Source organism: Anser anser (genome assembly GCF_964211835.1).
Source record: "Anser anser genome assembly, chromosome: 1".
NCBI lineage: Eukaryota > Metazoa > Chordata > Aves > Anseriformes > Anatidae > Anser > Anser anser.
Genome location: NC_139720.1, coordinates 186,233,964 through 186,253,046, shown reverse-complemented (window position 1 = coordinate 186,253,046; position 19,083 = coordinate 186,233,964). Strand labels below are relative to the sequence as shown.

General features: G+C 38.9%; 1 protein-coding gene across 2 annotated transcripts in view; it reads right to left on the bottom strand.

Annotated features, from left to right (window-relative positions):
* Nucleotides 1-10,231: 10,231 nt before the first annotated feature.
* The window catches only part of TRPC4 (transient receptor potential cation channel subfamily C member 4), a 160,631-nt gene continuing 151,779 nt past the window's right edge, over nucleotides 10,232-19,083 (bottom strand). For both annotated transcript variants that reach the window (XM_083798127.1, XM_083798128.1), the window contains 3 exons: nucleotides 18,048-18,089; nucleotides 15,192-15,281; nucleotides 10,232-12,851 (listed from right to left, as the gene is read on the bottom strand). In XM_083798127.1, the coding sequence (XP_083654253.1) occupies nucleotides 12,135-12,851; nucleotides 15,192-15,281; nucleotides 18,048-18,089 (849 nt within the window). In that variant the 3' untranslated portion in view covers nucleotides 10,232-12,134. The remainder of the gene's footprint in view (nucleotides 12,852-15,191; nucleotides 15,282-18,047; nucleotides 18,090-19,083) is intronic.

The window sequence follows — 19,083 nt, the reverse complement described above, 5'->3', positions numbered from 1 at the left end:
CATTCAATGCACAGTTCCATCCAGTTTCAATTTCAGTGGGAGTACTTGTATATGCAAAGCTAAACACACTCGTGTTTGTGGATTAAGGACTGTTTACTCTTGATAAGAGTAAAATCCTTTCAAAAGCAGAAAATAAACCTTTTTGTCAAAGCCTCCCTGAAATAACAAAGTTATCTGAAATAAATACAAGTTAGCAAGAACAGAATATACAAGTTATAATTTTCTGGAATAAAGAGAAGTCATGTTTTTCAGTTTAAGTTGTTCTAAAAATAGAAAGTCAAAATTATTTTTCTGTTTATGTCCTAAAACTGTTTTGGAAATAGGACTTCGACTTCCAAGTTGGCATTAGACCTATAAAGCTGCTCCAATGCATAATTAATTATTTATTTTTAAATCCATTACTGTAGGAGTGTTTAAAACATTTATTTTATCTTATAATCTTTTTTATCCTATCTGATTTTAAACTTTGTGAACACATTCAATAATTTCAGATGTTCTGAAAAGTTCCTTGAGGCTGAAAAGCCTCAAGTTACCTGGGGTCTGTACTTTCTCTACAAAAGTCTGAAAATTCAATCACTGAATTGATAAAAATAGGTAATAAATTCTTCTTAATAAACATCAAGACTAATCCATCAAAAAATAGCAGAGAATTTTAAAATGAAGGCAGCAATAGCTAGTCACCAAATTCTCTTCGCAGATTCATTTTTTCAAAGGCAAGGTCAAACCAATAGTACAATGCTGCAAATACCATGTTTCCGTCTCTTTCTCTCTCACAGGATATAAAACATAAATCCCATGAACTTGTTCAAGGCAGAAGCAAGGACAAGGGAGAAATGATTTAAAGCTACCTCTTAGCTTCTTTTTTTTTCTTTCTTTTTTTTTTTTTTTTTTTCCCTCTGAGATTCAAATAAATGCTTAGCATCTGATACATTTCTGTTCCCAGGGATTTAGTGAGTGGAACTGTGAGGCTTTCAGAAATGCTTGTGGGCTCCAGCTCATAGCAGAGGTTCAGCTGACAAAGACAAACCAGCAAGTCAGTTCTTTACAAGTAAAGAACTCTCCACAGCTTGGACTAAGGTGCAGCTTCAAGTCAACCATGCCAGAGAGTAATGAACTCTTGGCAAGCCATGGATTTTCCCAGCTAAGTCTGGATTATGCTTGTCTTTCATCCCAGAATAGGTTAATGTTGAGAGAACTCCGGTAGTCTCAGGGGAGACCTAGCTACTTGCTGCTGATGATACTGTGATAAAGCCCCATTAGAGACAGTGTGTCGTATCTGAGACAAGAGCCAAATCCACTGGACTATTTTGAATTAATAAGCAACTTTCTTATATCCTCCTGTTAGATGTGTTCAATTTTACATTTTTTTTGTTTTGTTTGTTTGTTTGTTTGTTTGTTTTGAATAAGTGGAGAGACTGTTGAGGGTGCTTAGCTGGAGTTAGTAACATCGTATTCCTTTACAGTATATATTTCATCTGAGAGTGGGAAGCTTGCCCTGGTCTAAAAGTCTTGAAGTATAGACAATCTCTTTGTAGATGTTCAACTCAGAGAAAGCAAGAATTGGAACCTATTCTTCTGAACTGAGTGTCTGTCAATATTTTGGAAGGAAGATCAGTCCTCTTCTTACCTAGGAATCTAAACCAGACAGAAACACCTCCTTCTCCTTTGTATCTTCAGTTTTGCCTGGAGTAACTGAGGTGACTTGACATTCAGAGGTTTTATTTCTAACTCTCATATGTTGTAAAGGAAACTTAGGTGCTAAACAATGAGGCAGCTAAATATCTACATGTTTTTTAATAACAATACCTAGGTCTGGTTCAAGGTATAGCACTGAATTATTTAATTTTCAATATTATATTTAGTTAATAGAACCATAGAATCATTAAGGTTGGAAAAGACCTCCAAGGTCATATGGTCCAACTGTCACCCTACCACCAATGTCACCCACTAAACCATGTCCCTAAGCACCATGCCCAAACTTTCCTTGAACATCCCCAGGGACGGTGATGCCACCACTTCCCTGGGCAACCCATCCCAATGCCTGACTACTCCTTCTGAGAGAAACGTCTCCAATTTCCAACCTAAACCTCCCCTGGTGCAACTTGATGCCATTCCTTCTATTGCTATCACTAGTTATCTGCGAGAAGAGGCTGACCCCCAGCTCCCCACGCCTTCCTTTCAGGTAGCTGTAGAGAGCAATAGGGTCTCCCCTGAGCCTCCTCTTCTCCAGACTAAACGACCCCAGTTCCCTCAGCCACTCCTCACTGCAGTAAAACAAACATTAACTTCTCAATAATGTTAATTTCAAGAACCTCTATGAAAAGAGACGGTCTAAATACTAGGCAGCATGCTTGGATATTAAAAGTATATGCTTGTTCACTGCCTTGATCTCAAATCAAAAGCACATCCTAAACAAGCCCAAGTCATTTGCTGAAAAAATACAAAGATCACAAGGTCACGATTAGCAAACAAAACGTGATCAAGAGCAGAAAATACACTACTAAAATACAAGATATTTCTGTTCCCATGTAAATCCTCTATTCCCAGGGAGTGGAAGGATAGAGCATTTCTGGGAAAGAGGTGAAAAGTGAAAACTTTGTTTCAGATCCAACAAATAAAACTATGAAACTAAAAGAAAAAGTGTATAATTTATTTATTGTTATTATTATTAATCATTTGCATTTTAAAAGGTTAGAAAAGAAAAAAATATCATTTAGAAAATCCTTCTGCAAGCAATGGGAATGCTTTAGTCATTTTCACATTCACATCCTCCTACCATTAACTGAAATAGTTTTATCAGAAAGCACCAGTATGAACCTCAGATTGGAAGGTTTAAAACACAAAACAAGCCCCAAGCTGGAAATTCAAATGATGAAGTATAATCCTAAATCCTCAGTGCTTGTCATCATTAAAAAAACAGATGGTCTTGTTGTGTGAGTAGGTGTCTTAGACTGAAGGTCTTAAAACTGTACTGGAGGTAAATTCCAACTGCAGTTTCAGGTGGATGTGGTGTTCTTCACTCTCAGCTGGATGTGGTGTTCTTCACTCTCAGCTTAAGCTTTTAGAGTGCTATTCAATATTTGTAGTGTCTGTTTAATGCATTATGTCAGATGAAAAAAGGCCGCAATAATATGAAAACACGGGTTAATGTTAGATTTAAGGTGGAAGAAAGGATTTTTGCACCACTTGAAGTGCCAGAGAATCCCATTACCTTGAACTGATTCATAGGAACATGTAGGCATGGGAAGTGAAGTATCTTCCCACCACCTACAACTGCATTATCAAAAATATAAAGATTTAAAAACAAACAAACAAACAAAGTCCTTTTGTGTTCTACCTCAGGATTAGTAAGAGGAAATACCTAAAAAAAACACAAAACAACAACTTTTGATCACATGACATGATTAATCAGAGAATAGGATAGTTCAGAAATCGTGTGTGAATAAATGATTGCATGAACATGGAGGACAGAGGAGGGAAAAAAATTATGAAAAATGACTAGGAGATAAGATGACAGGAAAAAGAATGGTGGAAGAAGAAGAGAAACTGAAGGACTAGATTTAGAAGTGGGGAAGAGTCATTAATAAATAAAGGTGGAAATGTAAGAAAATAGAATTTGGAATACTAGAGAGGAGCCTGGAAAATAAAGAACCAAATGAACACAGAGGTATGTGTACTGTTCATCTATGCCATTTACTGATAGAATTGATTTTAAAGATTGAATTGAGTGATTGAATGATTTTGTGTGATTTCCAAAGCAGGTGATGAGGACATGACTTAGCATGCTGTATTTTCCTCAAAAATTCTGTTCATTATGGTGTATTTCCAGTCACATTGCACGGGAATTGCTGTATAACCCTACTATTCAAACCATGCAGCTCAGCCTTGCATCAAATGAAGGTATAAATACTTCCCATAGGCAGCAGTTTTGGCTTGTAGATGAAGCAATAATACATTTTAATGTTACTGTAATTTACTTTTGAAGTTCCCAGCACATCTGTTCTCTTACACAGATATACCAAGAGAAGTTATTCCATCTTCCTTGGAAATGTACCTGTCTCTAGAAGGAACCATTATCTTTGTTGAATGGGATAGTTACTCTACTCTGAAGTAATAAGATGTGAACTAAATAAATTATTTCTTTGAGTTGTATTCCCTCTCTGTTTTTCAAACTGAGAAAGAAATTTAGTCCAGAGAGGGAAATCAGCCAACATGAAACCTGAAATGTTGCTACTAGTTTGAAGAATCACTTTGGCAGAGTTATAAGATAACATAACTTGTTGGTATTATGCTTTCCTTGATGCTGGTTACAGTGTTAGAGGAGATCAGCAAGCAAATCCTGGATTTAGCTCCTGGAAAGAGTCCAGCGGAGGGCCACAAAGATGATACGGGGCCTGGAGCATCTTCCCTATGAGGAAGGGCTGAGAGACCTGGGTCTGTTCAGCCTGGAGAAAGGAAGACTGAGAGGGGATCTTATTAATATTTATAAATATCTCAAGTGTGGGAGACAGAGGGATTTGGTCAACCTCTTTTCGGTGGTTTGTGGGGACAGGACAAGGGGCAATGGCCAAAAAACAGCACAGGAAGTTCCGCACCGACATGCGAAAGAACTTCTTGACTGTGAGGGTGATGGAGCACTGGAACAGGCTGCCCAGGGAGGTTGTGGAGTCTTCTTCTCTGGCGATATTCAAGGCCCATCTGGATGCCTACCTGGGCAACCTGCTCTAGGGAACCTGCTTTGGCAGGGGGGTTGGACCCAATGATCTTTTGAGGTCAATTCTGTGATTCTGTGAAATACCAGGTGAGATTTCAGAAGCTGACTAAAGAGAATTCTTCAAATGAGATTTGTCTTGGTTTCAGCTGAGATAGGGTTAATTTTCTTCATAGATGCTGGTATGATGCCACATTTTAGATTTAGGAGAAAATTAATGTTGACAACACACTGATGTTTTACTTGCTGAGCGGTGCTTACACTTACTCAGGGACTTACCAGCTTCTCATACCACCCTGACAGCCGGGAGGCTTGGGGTTGCACAAGGTTAGGGACAGAACCAGTACAGCTGACCCAGACTGGCCAAAGGGATATCTCACACCATATGGCACCGTGTTAAACAATAAAACTGGCGTTGTTGGCTGGGGGGGGAGGGGGAGTGGCTGCTGCTGCTTGGGGTCTGGCTGGGCATCAGTCAGTGGGTGATGAGCAATTGCATTCTGCATCACTTATTTTGTATATTCTTTATTATTATTATTATTATTGTTTTTGTTGTTGTTGTTGCTGTTGTTGTTGTTGTTGTTAGTGTTTTCTCTTCTTTTTCAGTCTTATTAAAATGTCTTTATCTCAACCCACAAATTTTACCTTTTGCTGATTCTTTCCCTCATCCCACCGGCGAGTAGAGAGCAAACGGCTGTGTAGTGCTTAGCTGCCTGCCAGGTTAAACTACAGCAGATTTTAGTAAATTTACATGAAAAAATATTTCCCCAGGCAAATTGCAATATAGTTCTTTATAAAAACTTTCATATTTTATAATACTTGCAGACAGTTTCAGGCTTATGATTGCTTTCACTCAGTCTTTCATCACTTACTTATCTTGACCATGCTGGATAACTCTTGGCTCGGTATCATACATCTGGTTCTCTCTTCATCAAAATCTGGGTGTGAGTGTGTGGGAATATGTCAGGTTTCAGAGTTTGTGTTAGCAGAAATAGAAAACAAACAAACAAGCAAAGCAGTAGCTTCCAAAATGAAGAGCTCTTTCGCCACCATACATGGTCCTTAATGTCCCTAATACTTTTGCAGTGTTCTTTTCTCTGGGGAAATTAGGGCCAGATTTGGGTTTGAGTGTGATTTTCCAAAAGTCTGGATGTTTGGACTGAGGTTTTGGGTGGGCCTGTTTTAGACAGTCCGTTGCTTCAATACTAAAACATGGATCATCCTCTCTTTTATTCAGCATATATTGCTTGTGCCTATTTTTTGTATTGTTCTTTTGACACAATGTTAAATGATGATACTCAATAGGTGACCCTCCTGATAACAAATTCTTAGTGCAGACTGTCAAAATGAGCACAGCATATTTCTCTGTGGCTGAAATCTTAATGCTTCCTCTGTGTGAATCTGATTTCAGATCAGATCCATGTAATTCAAAGACTGTGATTTTATTTGGAATATGGTCAGTGAGTTTTATAACTCGGGGAGGTCACAGTTCTGTAAAAACAAAATCAGTGGGACCAGTTCTCAGATGAGATCTCCCTTAACAGTCTCCTGATTTACAATCTCTCAGCTAATGAAACTTTCATTAACTATTAAATACAAATTCTGCATCTTTTGCAAAGCAAAACTAAAAAGAAACTATAATTTTAAAGATGAATACTGAAAAAAAAAAAACCCACAACCTTAATATTACTTAATTAAAATGAAGGGAACTGAGGATACTAAAGCACACTATATGAAGTTTATGTTTTTTTTTTTTTTAAATGTCTCTTTTTAAAGTTTATTTTTGCTGCTTACTTCTTGAGTTAGAACTGGATTCAATTGAATTAGTCATGGAGAAAGATTATTTCCATGCTTTGGTGTCTGGATGTCAGTATTCATGTTTGTGATATAGCTGAATGATATCTCTCAGTATTAAATGTAATTGATCCAAACAAAAATATTTCTAGTATTTCCTAGTAAACTATTCTGTCATGCTATGGACACAAGGTCCTATGTTATACTCCAGCTGATGCGACATAAAATATTGCACATGCATAAAATATTGTGTCTTAGTGTCTACATTTGCAAAGCATATACTGGAAAAATTTAAAAGGTATGGGGAAAAAACACATCCTCTGTATAAACAAATCATCAGAAAGAGAAGATGAAAGAAAGAAAAATGATGAAAATTATTGCAGAAATAAGCATTTGAGCAGAACTTTGTACTTTCTCTAAATGCATATGAATACTTACCATATTTATTTTAAGGCATATGTGACATTCATAAAATGTTGATGTATGCATCTCCCACCTTGTAAATTACATATTGTGTACTAAAACCATTAGTCATTTACCAGAATGAGTTATTCTGCAGTTGTTATTCTCACTTTGCTACATTTAAAGAGCAGTTTATGCTGTCCATTCAATTTATGAAAGGTTAGTTCAATGATTTCAGATGTTGTGAGGGTATTAATTATACTAAGAAAAACTATAAATCTCTGAAATCTGAAAAATCTTTTTTTTTCTTTTTTTGCTTTTTTCCTTTTTCCTTTCCTTTTTTCTTTTTCTTTTTCCTTTTTCTTTTCTTTTTTTCCTTTTTTTCTTTTTCTTTTCTTCTTTTTTTTTTCGCCTTTCACCAAGCTACTAAATTGAAACACATGGATTTCTAGAAGATTATTATATAATGATGCTTTTTTTTTTTAAGTTGATCGTATGTAACATAGACAGTGTTATCCTTGCTTTTTCAGTTCCACTGAGTGAAAAGTGTGCAAGCTCTTTTGAATTAATTATTGATTTCATGTGATTGAATAATTTCTCATGAGTTCTGCTTGAGTGAGGTTCTATTACTAGTTTTCAGACTAGATAACATTAGTAATAGTAACGACTTCTAATTCTCTAATGAGAGTCTGTTATCAACAAGCTAGAAGAGAAGAAGAGGTGAGAGAAAATACACTGAAGAAGCAACTTGTGGAACTGGTATCTAACATCAGCTGTTAGAAAGTTAAATTTCTAGTCATAGACAGCTGTCTAAACTCCCTTTAGAAAGTACAAAGTGGGAAAGGATCTCTCAAAGTCAATTTGAAATGATAAGATGCATTGGCCTCTGAATGTACCAATTGATTTCCACAATAGAAGGATACTAGTTTACAAATGGCTAAAGGCCAGGCTGAAAAGCCATTGTGAACACCGTGACACCCAATGCTGCACAGCACTCAGCAGTAACTATGATGGTCAACTAAAGAGAGCAGAAAGTGTTTGCTAAAATGTAAACAGTATAATTTCTTTAAACCCAAAGAAAACCAAAGCTGAAGGGAGAAGAATGCTATCAGAAGAACAAATATTAGCTGGAGAAGAGCTGTAAAGTTAAAAGTTAGTGACCACCCAAAATGTATGAATATAAACAGCTGAAACATTTCATAAGTTCAGAACTATATTTAAAAACAACAGAGGATTTGATTGATTTAGGATGATAATTATGTGATGGGGCGACTTGTAAAAAAAAACAAGTATATTGTAGGACTGGTTTCCTACAGCCCTATGTTCATGAAGGTGAAAGACTGCAACTTATTATTGTTTTTTAATATGAAGAGACTTCTCTGCTGCATTCTTTTAAACTCGTACAAGAAGGTAACTCTCAAGTATTAAATCAGTGGTTACTGAACTTGATTTGATGTTGTTCAATGGGTTCAATTCCTTTTCATATCTGGAGGGTTTGGACTCATCCTTAACCCCGGTGATTTATTTTGGAGCACATCCAACTACTTAACTATGAACTGTCTCAGAGCATCTCTAATCTGTTCCTGCTACAGTGGCTGTAGGGTTCAAAATTAAAGCTTCAGCTAGCCTAAGAACTGAAACACGGAGAAGTAAGACTTTTAGCCTAGAGGTTAAGAGTACTTGTGTGGGAGGAAGAAACCCCAGGTTCCAGTCCCTGCCCCAAGGACAGTTTACTGGTATTATCAACCTGTAGTTTGATGTGGAAGACACAAAGTCTTTTGAATACGGATCAAAACTGAGGAGTTCTGTTTCCCAGGTAAATGTACAAGATTGCTATTATTACAATTACATTTAATATTGCTAGTAATAGTTATTACCATTGCCATTACTAATATTATTTTATGAGGTTGCCCTACTAAGCAAAGGTGTTGGATTTTATTAGGAGACTTTAAAATGAAGATGGGTTATATTCTTCTCCAACTTCTGTCTCCACATTCCCATAAAAAGTCTTGATACCAGATACATACAGATATTTTGAACTGGAAGCAAAAATGCATTGCCTCATCACCCTCTTTAAGCATTATGACTCACTTATTTTCTCTTTTGTGTTGCCTCCCTCACTATTCTCCCTACATTTCCATACCAGAATCTTATTGCTTATTGAAATCTAGAGAGGAAAAGGGGCGTTAGGGCCTGCAATCCATATGTATAGTAGAATTTGAGATGGACTTATAATTGTTTCTTTGCGTCTTTTGTCTACAATATATGTATGTGAGGGAACTATGCAGAAAATCTCCTGAAAGATTGGTTCAAGGATTCTCTTAGGAAGACATTCTTGTTTCAAACATTCTGTTTAAGAACTTTTTGGTGCCCATACCCCAGAATTTCCTTGCCTTTTATACCTCTCAACAATTATAGCTATGATAAAGATACACATTGTCCTGAAAGTAGACACTACTTATTCACAGAAAGTTTCAAATTAGGAAAGTCATTCATGGAATGAGAAGGTGGAACTCTTCACAGTTCCTGTCTACTTGGGGCAAGCAATGTTCATGGACAGAAAAGAGCACAAAGTGTAGCCACACTTCACAGACTCATAAGTTCAAATTCTGCCATGATTACAGTAAAATTGCAGATGCCAGTTTGTGCCATTGCACTCAAGCTGCACTCTACGTTCCCACAGGGAGAAATCTCCTGTAGTGAGATCCTACTCTTTTACATTTTTTAAACTGTTGTAGTCACCATCATTTGTCATTAACAAAGAACTTGTAGAGTCATTATGGTACTAATGCATTTTTCATTTGTTGTGATGGAAGAGGAAATCATTTACAATGACACCTATGCTATGGTTTTCTGTATGTCTATAAAACATCAGTGCTTGGCATGGATACATTTCTCTGTGTTGTGTTCGACTGCAAAAGATCAGGCAACCGTATGAGTTAGTCATCCCAATTGAAATGGGCAGAACTGCAAGGTGCCAAAGGGAAAGGAAAAGAAAGGAAAAGAAAGCTCATGGGAAATCAACCCAGTATCTCTAGGTAGCTGCATTTCTGGAGTAGCAAATTTTAGCATCCCAAATGGTTGTACAGGCCTTAATAAAATATGATGTATATGTTATATGAAATCAGTGATGGTGAAAGACTGTTAACTGGGATATAGAGAAGTTTGTGACAAAAGTTACATGGGAAACATTGGCTTTATGTCATTCTTAGCATAAATGTTACAGTAGAAAAGCGAACTCTCTAAAAGAGTTGACCTAGTAAAAATGATATGAAGTTATTCCACCATTATTATTATTATTATTATTATTATTTATTTCTTGTTATGCTTGTAATAATTCAGGTGCTTTCCAAACAGAAAAGCTTCAGGCCCTGCCCCAAGGAGCTCACAATCTAAAGGTGGATAAGGGGAGAGATGAGGAGAAGAGGTCCACAGAGCAATCAAGAGGCCAAGGTGGAAATCAACCATAACTTAGTAATCAAATGTGGTGTGAACACAGTGTTGCAAAGCTATACAAACTGTTTCCCAATTACTTTTCCATTTTGGTTCACCTAGTTCACTCCTAGGTCCCATGGCACAGGTACACGTACAGAAAGGAAGCTCTCAATATATGAACTCAGAGAGAGTAGTACATGTGTAAAGCAGAGCAGGAAAACACACCTAAATGTATAGCAATGAGAGGTTAGTCTGAATTTTCAAAACTCAGTAAAGTACAAGCATAGTTTAGGTGCAGAATGGTATGGCTTTAGGTCATGTCCTACACGGTGAGAGTTAATGTCATGGATTCCATCTGTTTTGTCCTCATTTTCTGCTTGTTTTATATTTATAGGGATATGTTATGTAAGTGTACTCTATGCATCTGCACATCCCTTAATACAGGGTAAAATGAACTTCAAAATCTATTATAGCAGGGCTAGGGAAGCTCAGAATGAAATGACCACACTGATGTGGTATATTCATGTTTCCATGGGAGAAGAAGGATGGTACTGGGAGCTCAAGGCTGGTCTTTCTTAGGTCAGTTGTAAACTTATTATTATTTTTTTAATAATGTAGGACACCAGTCACTGATTAAAAAGCAACAGACTGTTTAATTTTAAAAATACTGGTTTTGACTACGACAATAAGTCACTCAGTTAAGAAAAATACTATTATGTTATCTTTATACATTTAAATGTCTAAATATTTTTTTTATAAAACCTCCAATCAGTTTCCCCCAAACTCTGAAGTTGTCAAAGAAACTCTCCTAAGTTTTACCTTTAAAAACTTCTCAGCAAATTGTTATGTCTTCCCAAGTACTCAGGGGATTGTTGTATGCTTGTTTGTTCCTGATGTATCTTTCTCTTAGCAAATACAAGTGTATTGTGAAGGCAAAAGCTAATAAGCAGTTGAACATTAAAGTGCATAGGTTGTCCACATTTGGAAAAATAAATGGTTGAAGAAGCAGTAGCTGTTGTGGTTACGGATTCCTGAGGAGTAATCCGTCACCAAATTTTAGCAAGCCACAAATATTTCTTTTACTATAAGAAACGTTTTTACAGTCTTCGGATCCTGCAAAATGCATTTCTAACAGTGGTATCAGGAAGGTAATAGTCCTCTTCCTGGGTGGGAGAAGATGTAATTAAATAATCAAACGATGACTGATCATTCATAATTTACAGGTATTCATATTCCTTCAATAAATAAAAGAATATACTTTATATTTTGTTTCTTCATAGATTTTGAAGCAAATCAACTTTCTAGCAATTTAAATAAATGATTCTAATAGCTTGACATGAATTATGTTGACAGGAACCACTTATGGTAATGATGTTGTCCAGAATCTTTTAAGAACCTATAAAGTTAAATAAAGGCTTACAAGTCTCTTAAGCTACTTTTTATTTGCATAGAAAAATATTTATCATAGGAGTCAACTATCATATGAGAGAAATTGCATTTGTTGTAATTGAAAAAGATAGCTAAAAAGTTTCTGTGGGTTATTGCAACAGTACAAGAATACAAGATGCTTCCATTTATTAAAAAATGTAAAACAAATTGTGAAAGCTAAAGCAGGCTACAAAACAGAAGGTCCCTTTATTATCTTTCTCTTGACTACTATGTTACAAGATCATGTGCCACAGTTGAGTACTATAAAGTGTAATTCTGCATTTGCTAATATGTTCTTAAAACATTCCCCCCCAAAAGCACTATGCAAAATATATATATTTGTAAATGCTTCTTCCTGTAAGCATCACAACCTTGTTATCACATAGTCACCCTGATCAATTGTTTCCTGTTTCCCATCACCGTCAATGCTAATGTCCAACTCCGTGTCCTGCTGATCCTGTGGTGTGGCTGGTTCAGAGTTGTGTAACTCCATTTTCTCTGTTTCTAAAGCACAAATACTTCCCTCATCCTGCGAATCTGAAGTGTCGCTGTTATTTTGTGACTCAGCTAACATGCACTTTTCATCAGGACTTTGGGTGTTTACTTCACAGTTCATGGTCAGCTCTCCCTCTTCCAGTTCATCAGCTTTCTCACATTGTTCTTCTGCTTGTTGACGGGAAACTTCTTCAGAAACGGTGTATATTTTATTTGTACTCTGCTCCACAGAGTTTGTTTTTGACCGTCTGTGAAATAACCCAAAATTTTTTATGTCTGTTACAAAATTCACACGCTTTTGTTTCTCCTTAGAGGACTCTGACACCATCATTGCTGAGCCATTGCTTACATTATGTGCTTCAGAGGCAATAGTGGCTGATCTTGGGTGAATCATTGTAGTTATGTCAAAAAGGCTGAAGGCCTTTTTCTTTCCTTTCTTGTTTCCCTCATTCTCACTCTTTTCTTCAGTTTCTGAGAGAGATGCTGCATCTTTGTTCATTTTTGGAGTCTGCAAATTAGAAAGCTTGCTTCCTTTTAGTAGACCCAGGACTTCAAAACGAAAGCTGGAAATATCTTGTTTTAACTCCTGAAAATGAGGAAGAAAGATGAAACATCAGAAGATGAACACTAATTTGACTTTTCATCTTGTAATTAAAAAAAGAAAAAAAAAAGTCTTATGGTAGGGATAAATAAGAAGCCTCATCATCTGGACAATACCTGAGATCTTAGAGGTGCTTTGCATACTCTGTCTAATGGATCTTCCAGGTGAGGCAAAAAAGTGATAACCAATGTTATCAGGGGAATCTTCAAAGGAAATGTACTTTGGTCTAGCACAGAAATCATCAACAGTGGTGGAGGAAGGAGCAAGGATAACTTAAAGACCTGTAGGTAATCTGCTAGACAGTGTTGTCCCATCATCATAATGGCCTTATGACCAGATGTTAACACTATCCCCAACATACAGACACACACAAAGAGGCATACAGAATCACTGAATGGTTTAGGTTGGAAGGAACCTTTGGAAATCATCTGGATCAAACCCCCTGCTCAAGCAGGGACACCCAGAGCAGGTCGCCCAGAACCATGTCCAGGTGGCTTTTGAAAATCGCCAAGGAGGGAGATTCCACAATCTCTCTGAGCAACCTGGGCCAGTGTTTATCCACCCACATAGCACAGAAGAACTTCTTGATGCTCAGAGGGAACCTTCTGTGTACCATTTTATGCCTATTGCCTCTTGTCCTGGCACTGGTCACCTCTGGAAAGGGCCTGGCTCCAACCTCTTCGCACCTTTCCTTCAGGGATTTATAGACATTGATGAGATCCCTCTTAGCCTCCTCTTCTCCAGGCTGAAAGTCCCAGCTCTCTCCTCTCTCCTCTTAGGAGAGGTGCTCCAGTCCCTTGAGAATCTTGGTGGACCTCCATTGGACTCTCTCCAGTATGTCCAGGTCTCCCTTGTACTGGGAGGGGGGCAGAACTGGATCCAGCACTCCAAGTACAGCCTCAACAGTGCTGCGCAGAGGGGAAGAATCACCTCTCTGTACCTGCTGGCAACACTTCTCATAAGGCAGCCCAGGAAACCAATGGCTTTCTTAGTGGAAAAGGCATGTTGCTGACATATTCAACTTGGTGTCCACCAGGACCCTCAGCTCCTTTTCTGCATAGCTCCTTTCCATTTGGGTAGCTCCCAGCACGTGCTGGTGCCTGGGGTCATTTCTCCACAGGTGCAGTACTCTGTACTTCTCCTTGTTGAACTTCATGGGGTTCTTGTCAGTCTGTCAAGGTCCCTATGAATGGCAGCATGACCCACTGGTTATCAGCCATTCCCCCCAGTTTCATATCATATTAATTTATTGAGGGTGCATTCTACCCCATTGTCTAGATTTTTAATGAAGCTATTAAACAGGACTAGAACCAGTATTGACCCCTGAGGTACTCCACTCCAATTAGACATTGTACATTGACCACTTCTTTCTGGGTCTAGCAGTTCATCCAGTTTTTGATCCACCTTGCTGTCTGCTCATAGAGTCCATACTTCTACAGCTTCTCTGTGCGAATCTTATGAGGGACATGTGTGCATGCTTCCCTATGAGTAGCACGCAGGAACTGCATGCATTTCTCCTAAATGTTGGGCAGCTGGCAGATCAGTCAAGAGCTAATCACTGCAGACTGCTTTCTGCCAGTGCATCCTCTATTTCTTAAAGACCTGTATTAGGAGAAAACTCCTTGCCTTTACAACATGCCTATTTCTCTTCATTTTCTGTAAAGGAATATTAGAGCAGCTAGCTCAGGCTCCGACTGTATCTTCTTGCCAAAGCTGAGACTGATGGATATAATTTTGGATATTTGAAGGTAGAGGCACTAATAGTAACAAAATATTTGATGCTAGAAATACACAGTGATTAATGTAAAAGTTGTGGTACATGTGGACCTGTTCACTTAATCTTCCAGATAAAACAGATTTTAATAGTTAACTCCTTATTTAAGTTTTCCATCTATTAAGCCTGAACATCCCCAGAGCTCTCAGCCTTTCTTCATAGGAGAGGTGCTCCAGACCGCTGATCTTCGTGGTCCTCCTCTGGACCTGTTCTAACATATCCACACCCTTCTCTGTACTGGGGGCCCTGGAATAGGATGCAGTACTCCAAGTGGGGCCTCACAAGAGCTGAGTAGAGGGGGACAATCCCCTCCCTCCACCTGCTGGCCACTCCTCTGTTGATGCAGCCAGGGATGCAGTTGGCCTTCTGGGCTGCAAGCACGCACTGCACACACATGCAGTGCTCCAGGTGGAATCTCACAAGAGCAGAGTGGAAGGGAAGGACCACCTCCCTTGCCCTGCTGGTTATGCTTCTTTGATGCAGCCCAGGATACAGTTAGCTTTTGGGGCTGCAAGTGCAAAAGATGTATGAACATATAATTAAATACCTACCTTAAAATTTTCTTCTGTCAGTCCTTCCTCAGTTTTGGCATCTCTTATCATTGCTGCAACATATCTCTTAACCAGGTTTCTCATAACTTCCTAAAAACATAAAATATTGTGTTAGTTTTCTTGGTAATAGTTACTAAATCTACACTCACTGCGTCTTCTTGTGTTTAAGGAACATGACAAAAAATGTACAAACCTTTGATCTGGTTAAAAATTTGTCCTACTTTTCCATGGAAAGCGGTGATAATTATCCTAAGAATGGCTGCTTTGGCTTTGATCAAAGGTATGCCTCATGCTAGTAACTTGCTCTCTGACAGTGAGCAGTTGCTGATGCCTCATGAGAAGTGTAAGTCTAGTGCGATTGTATAATGTTTTTTCCAGCTATACTCTCAGAAGCCTCCTGCAATCTGAGATTTAGGGACTTCTTGAATCGGAAATGTTAGCTTTACGTTTAATGGTCTGTGAGAGGTTTTCCCCATGGGTTTTGAACTCATGTAAACTTTCAGCATCCACAAATTCTCTGCTGATGAATTCCACGGTATAGCTAGACTAAAACCTAGATAAAAACCAAGGTATAGATAGAATAAATCCTTGTGGGGTTTTGCTTATTTTTAATCTTCTCTCTGATAGTTTCCAGTGTTGCCTTCTACTTCTAAGAATTTTAAATTTATTTAGGTTGGAAAAAATGTCTGGAGGCAGCCTGATCCAGCTGCCCCATTCCAAGCAAGGCTATCTCTGAAGTTGTATCAGGTTGCTCAGATCCAGTTAAGTGCTGAATATCTCCCAGGCTAGAGATGCTGCAGCCTCCCTGAGCATTTTTTTCCAGTTCTTTACCACCCACACTGTGATAACGATTTTCATTACAGAATTTCCCTTGTGCAACTTGTGTCCATTGACTCCTGTTCTTTTGCTACGTACCTGCAAGAAAAATGTGGCTCCCTTTTCTCTCTAACCAGCATTGTGATATTGAAGATAGCAATTAGGCCCCCCCTTAACCTACTTCAGGCTGAACAAACATGGATCTCAGCTTCTCCTTTTAGGTCAGCCCTCCAACCTTGCTGGTGGCCCTTTGCTGATTTCCTTCCAGTTTGATACATCTCTCTTCCAGCAGGGGGCCCAAAACAGGACACAGTGCTCCAGATACAGACTTACAAGTGTGGGCTGGAGGAGAATAATCACTTCTCTCAAAGCACTGCCTACAGCCCTATTAATGAAGCCTTGTACACGTCTGGTATTTAGTTTGAGGATAGATGGTAAAGAGCTACTCTGTGTTCATGTTCTCCAGGATTTTATAGATCCCTGTTGTACTCTCTGCAGCTGTCTCTTCTTCAGATTGGAGAGTCCTGGTTTAATCAGTCATTTCCCATATGGAATCTATTCACTACCAAATTTACAAGTGCACAGCCCACATCTTGGTGAACTTGCACTCCTTTTCACACAATGAAAACTGAAAATAAATCTGAAAATTATTCCTTATGCTACAATAATCTCAAAAAATCCAGAGACTGAAGCAGGAAGGATGGAAAACAGTTTACAGGGCATCTAGGCAAAGGGATTATTAAAGAACAAGAAGGTGTCTATGGGAGAGCAGAACTGGAGAGAGAGAGATGGAGCGCTGACTCTGATGGAGCATGTCAGTTAGCTGCATATATGGACTTGGTTAATCCCAGAAGGGAGGTGGAACTGTCTGTTTTTGTTTGTTTGGTTTTGTTTTGTTTTGTTTTTTTTTAAAGGGAAGTGTCAATCTGCCGGAGGTTAGGAAGATCTTGCAGAGGGACCTGGACAGGTTGGATCAATGGGCGGAGACCAATGGGATGAGGTTCAACATGGCTAAGTGCCGTGTCCTGCACTTTGGTCACAACACCATGAAATGCTACAGGCTTGGGGCAGAGTGGCTAGAAAGCTGTGCAGAGGAAAAAGTTTTGGGGTTTTGGTTGATGCTCACCTGAACATGAGCCAGCAGTGTGCCCAGGTGGCCAAGAAGGCCAACGGCATCCTGGCTTGTGTCAGGAATAGTGCAGCCAGCAGGACCAGGGAAATGATTGTCCTCCTGTACTCTGCTCTGGTGAGGCCGCACCTCGAGTGCTGTGTTCAGCTTTGGGCCCCTCACTACAGGAAGGACATCGAGGCCCTGGAGCATGTCCAGAGAAGGGCTACGAAGCTGGTGAAGGGCCTGGAGCACAAGTCCTATGAGGAGCGGCTGAGGGCACTGGGGTTGTTTAGTCTGGAGAAGAGGAGGCTCAGGGGAGACCTCATTGCTCTCTACAGCTACCTGAAAGGAAGGTGTGGGGAGCTGGGGGTCGGCCTCTTCTTGCAGATAACCAGTGATAGGACTAGAGGGAATGGCCTCAAGTTGTGCCAGGGGAGGTTCAAGTTAGAAATGAGGAGACATTTCTTCTCAGAAAGAGCAGTCAGGCACTGGGACGGGTTGCCCAGGGAGGTGGTGGCGTCACCATCCCTGGGGGTGTTCGAGGAAAGTTTGGACGTGGTGCTTAGGGACATGGTTTAGTGGGCGACATTGGTGGTAGGGGGATGGTTGGACCATATGATCTTGGAGGTCTTTCCCAACCTTAATGATTCTATGATTCTATGTTACAGTGGATAAAATACTAGTCAGCATGCTGTGGCTTTAGGAAAGAACATCTTGCACCCCAAGAGAAGACAATTCTGTATTTCAAATACTGTTGTTTCAAGACAAAATGTACTATTCTTTTGCTTTTTTTTTATTATTATTATTTCTTTGCTTTTTTTTTTTTTGGTATTTTTCTCTGCTTTCTTGTGATTTTTTTTCCCTTTCTCCTCCTGACACTCTTTCACAGGCATAGAAAAACAATTACAAAAATAAACATGGACCTTTACCTGGTACTGATGATGTCTTCTCAGATTATCAGCTGCACGCCTCTGGAAGAAAAAAAAAAAAAAAACACAAACAAAAATGAATCCCTATCTGGTAGAAAAATGTATCATGGCAAAACAGCAGGTCTGTGCAGTCTGTGGTATCTAACAAGTTGAGAGATGGTTCAATGGTTCAATGTCTGCTGAAAAATTGCAATGCTAGAGCGAAGCCTGTCATTAGCTTTACAGAAGGGAGTATGTCGTCACTGGAAAGGCAAAGTGGATTTTCTACATTTTTTTGTGTGCTGCCAGAATTGGCATTGGTGTGGATGTGGTGGAGCAGCAAGGTCTCTGCTTGCAAAGCTTTGAAGTCACAGATCTGAGACAGAAGATGTGATTGTGTCACTCATTTGTACAAATTGAAGGATACTAATGAACTGAGAAGAGCTTGACATATACAAGGTGTTACCTATGGCTGTCTCCTTACATCTCATTTAGGATAGAGCTATCCACAGCCTGCAACATAAAACCATTTTTAAAAGAAAATTCCCTGCTTAGTTCTTTGTTAAAAAGCCACTTGATACACAGAGAAGTATGAAAGACAGAAACTTAGCTTTGTGATAGAGAGTTCTGTGTTAATAAGGCAGGAGGGTATAAGGGATAGCAACTATGAGGAGGAACAGCAAAAAGAAGCTTGGCAGAATGAAAACACGGTATAGGCTTCAAGAAAATGTTGCATTAGATCATACTGCTATATCTAGGGGGTGTCCAGAAGAAGATGGTGAAAAAGAGCCTTGAATTTCTTAGTCCTTGAATTACTGTTGTCCTCAACATACTGAGTAACATTTCTTTTTATTTTCTACCTTAATTATCCCCAACTGGTGGAAGACAGTCTTACAATTTTTACTTGGCTTCTTATATCTCCTGCTGGTGAGAAAAGCAGGTGTCTGACCACTAACCGTATTTCTACAAAACAGAACACTTAGAGTATCTTAAAACACGATAAAACGGCATCCAGGAGACTCAATAAAATTGACCTCAGTTGCATAATGAGCCAGGC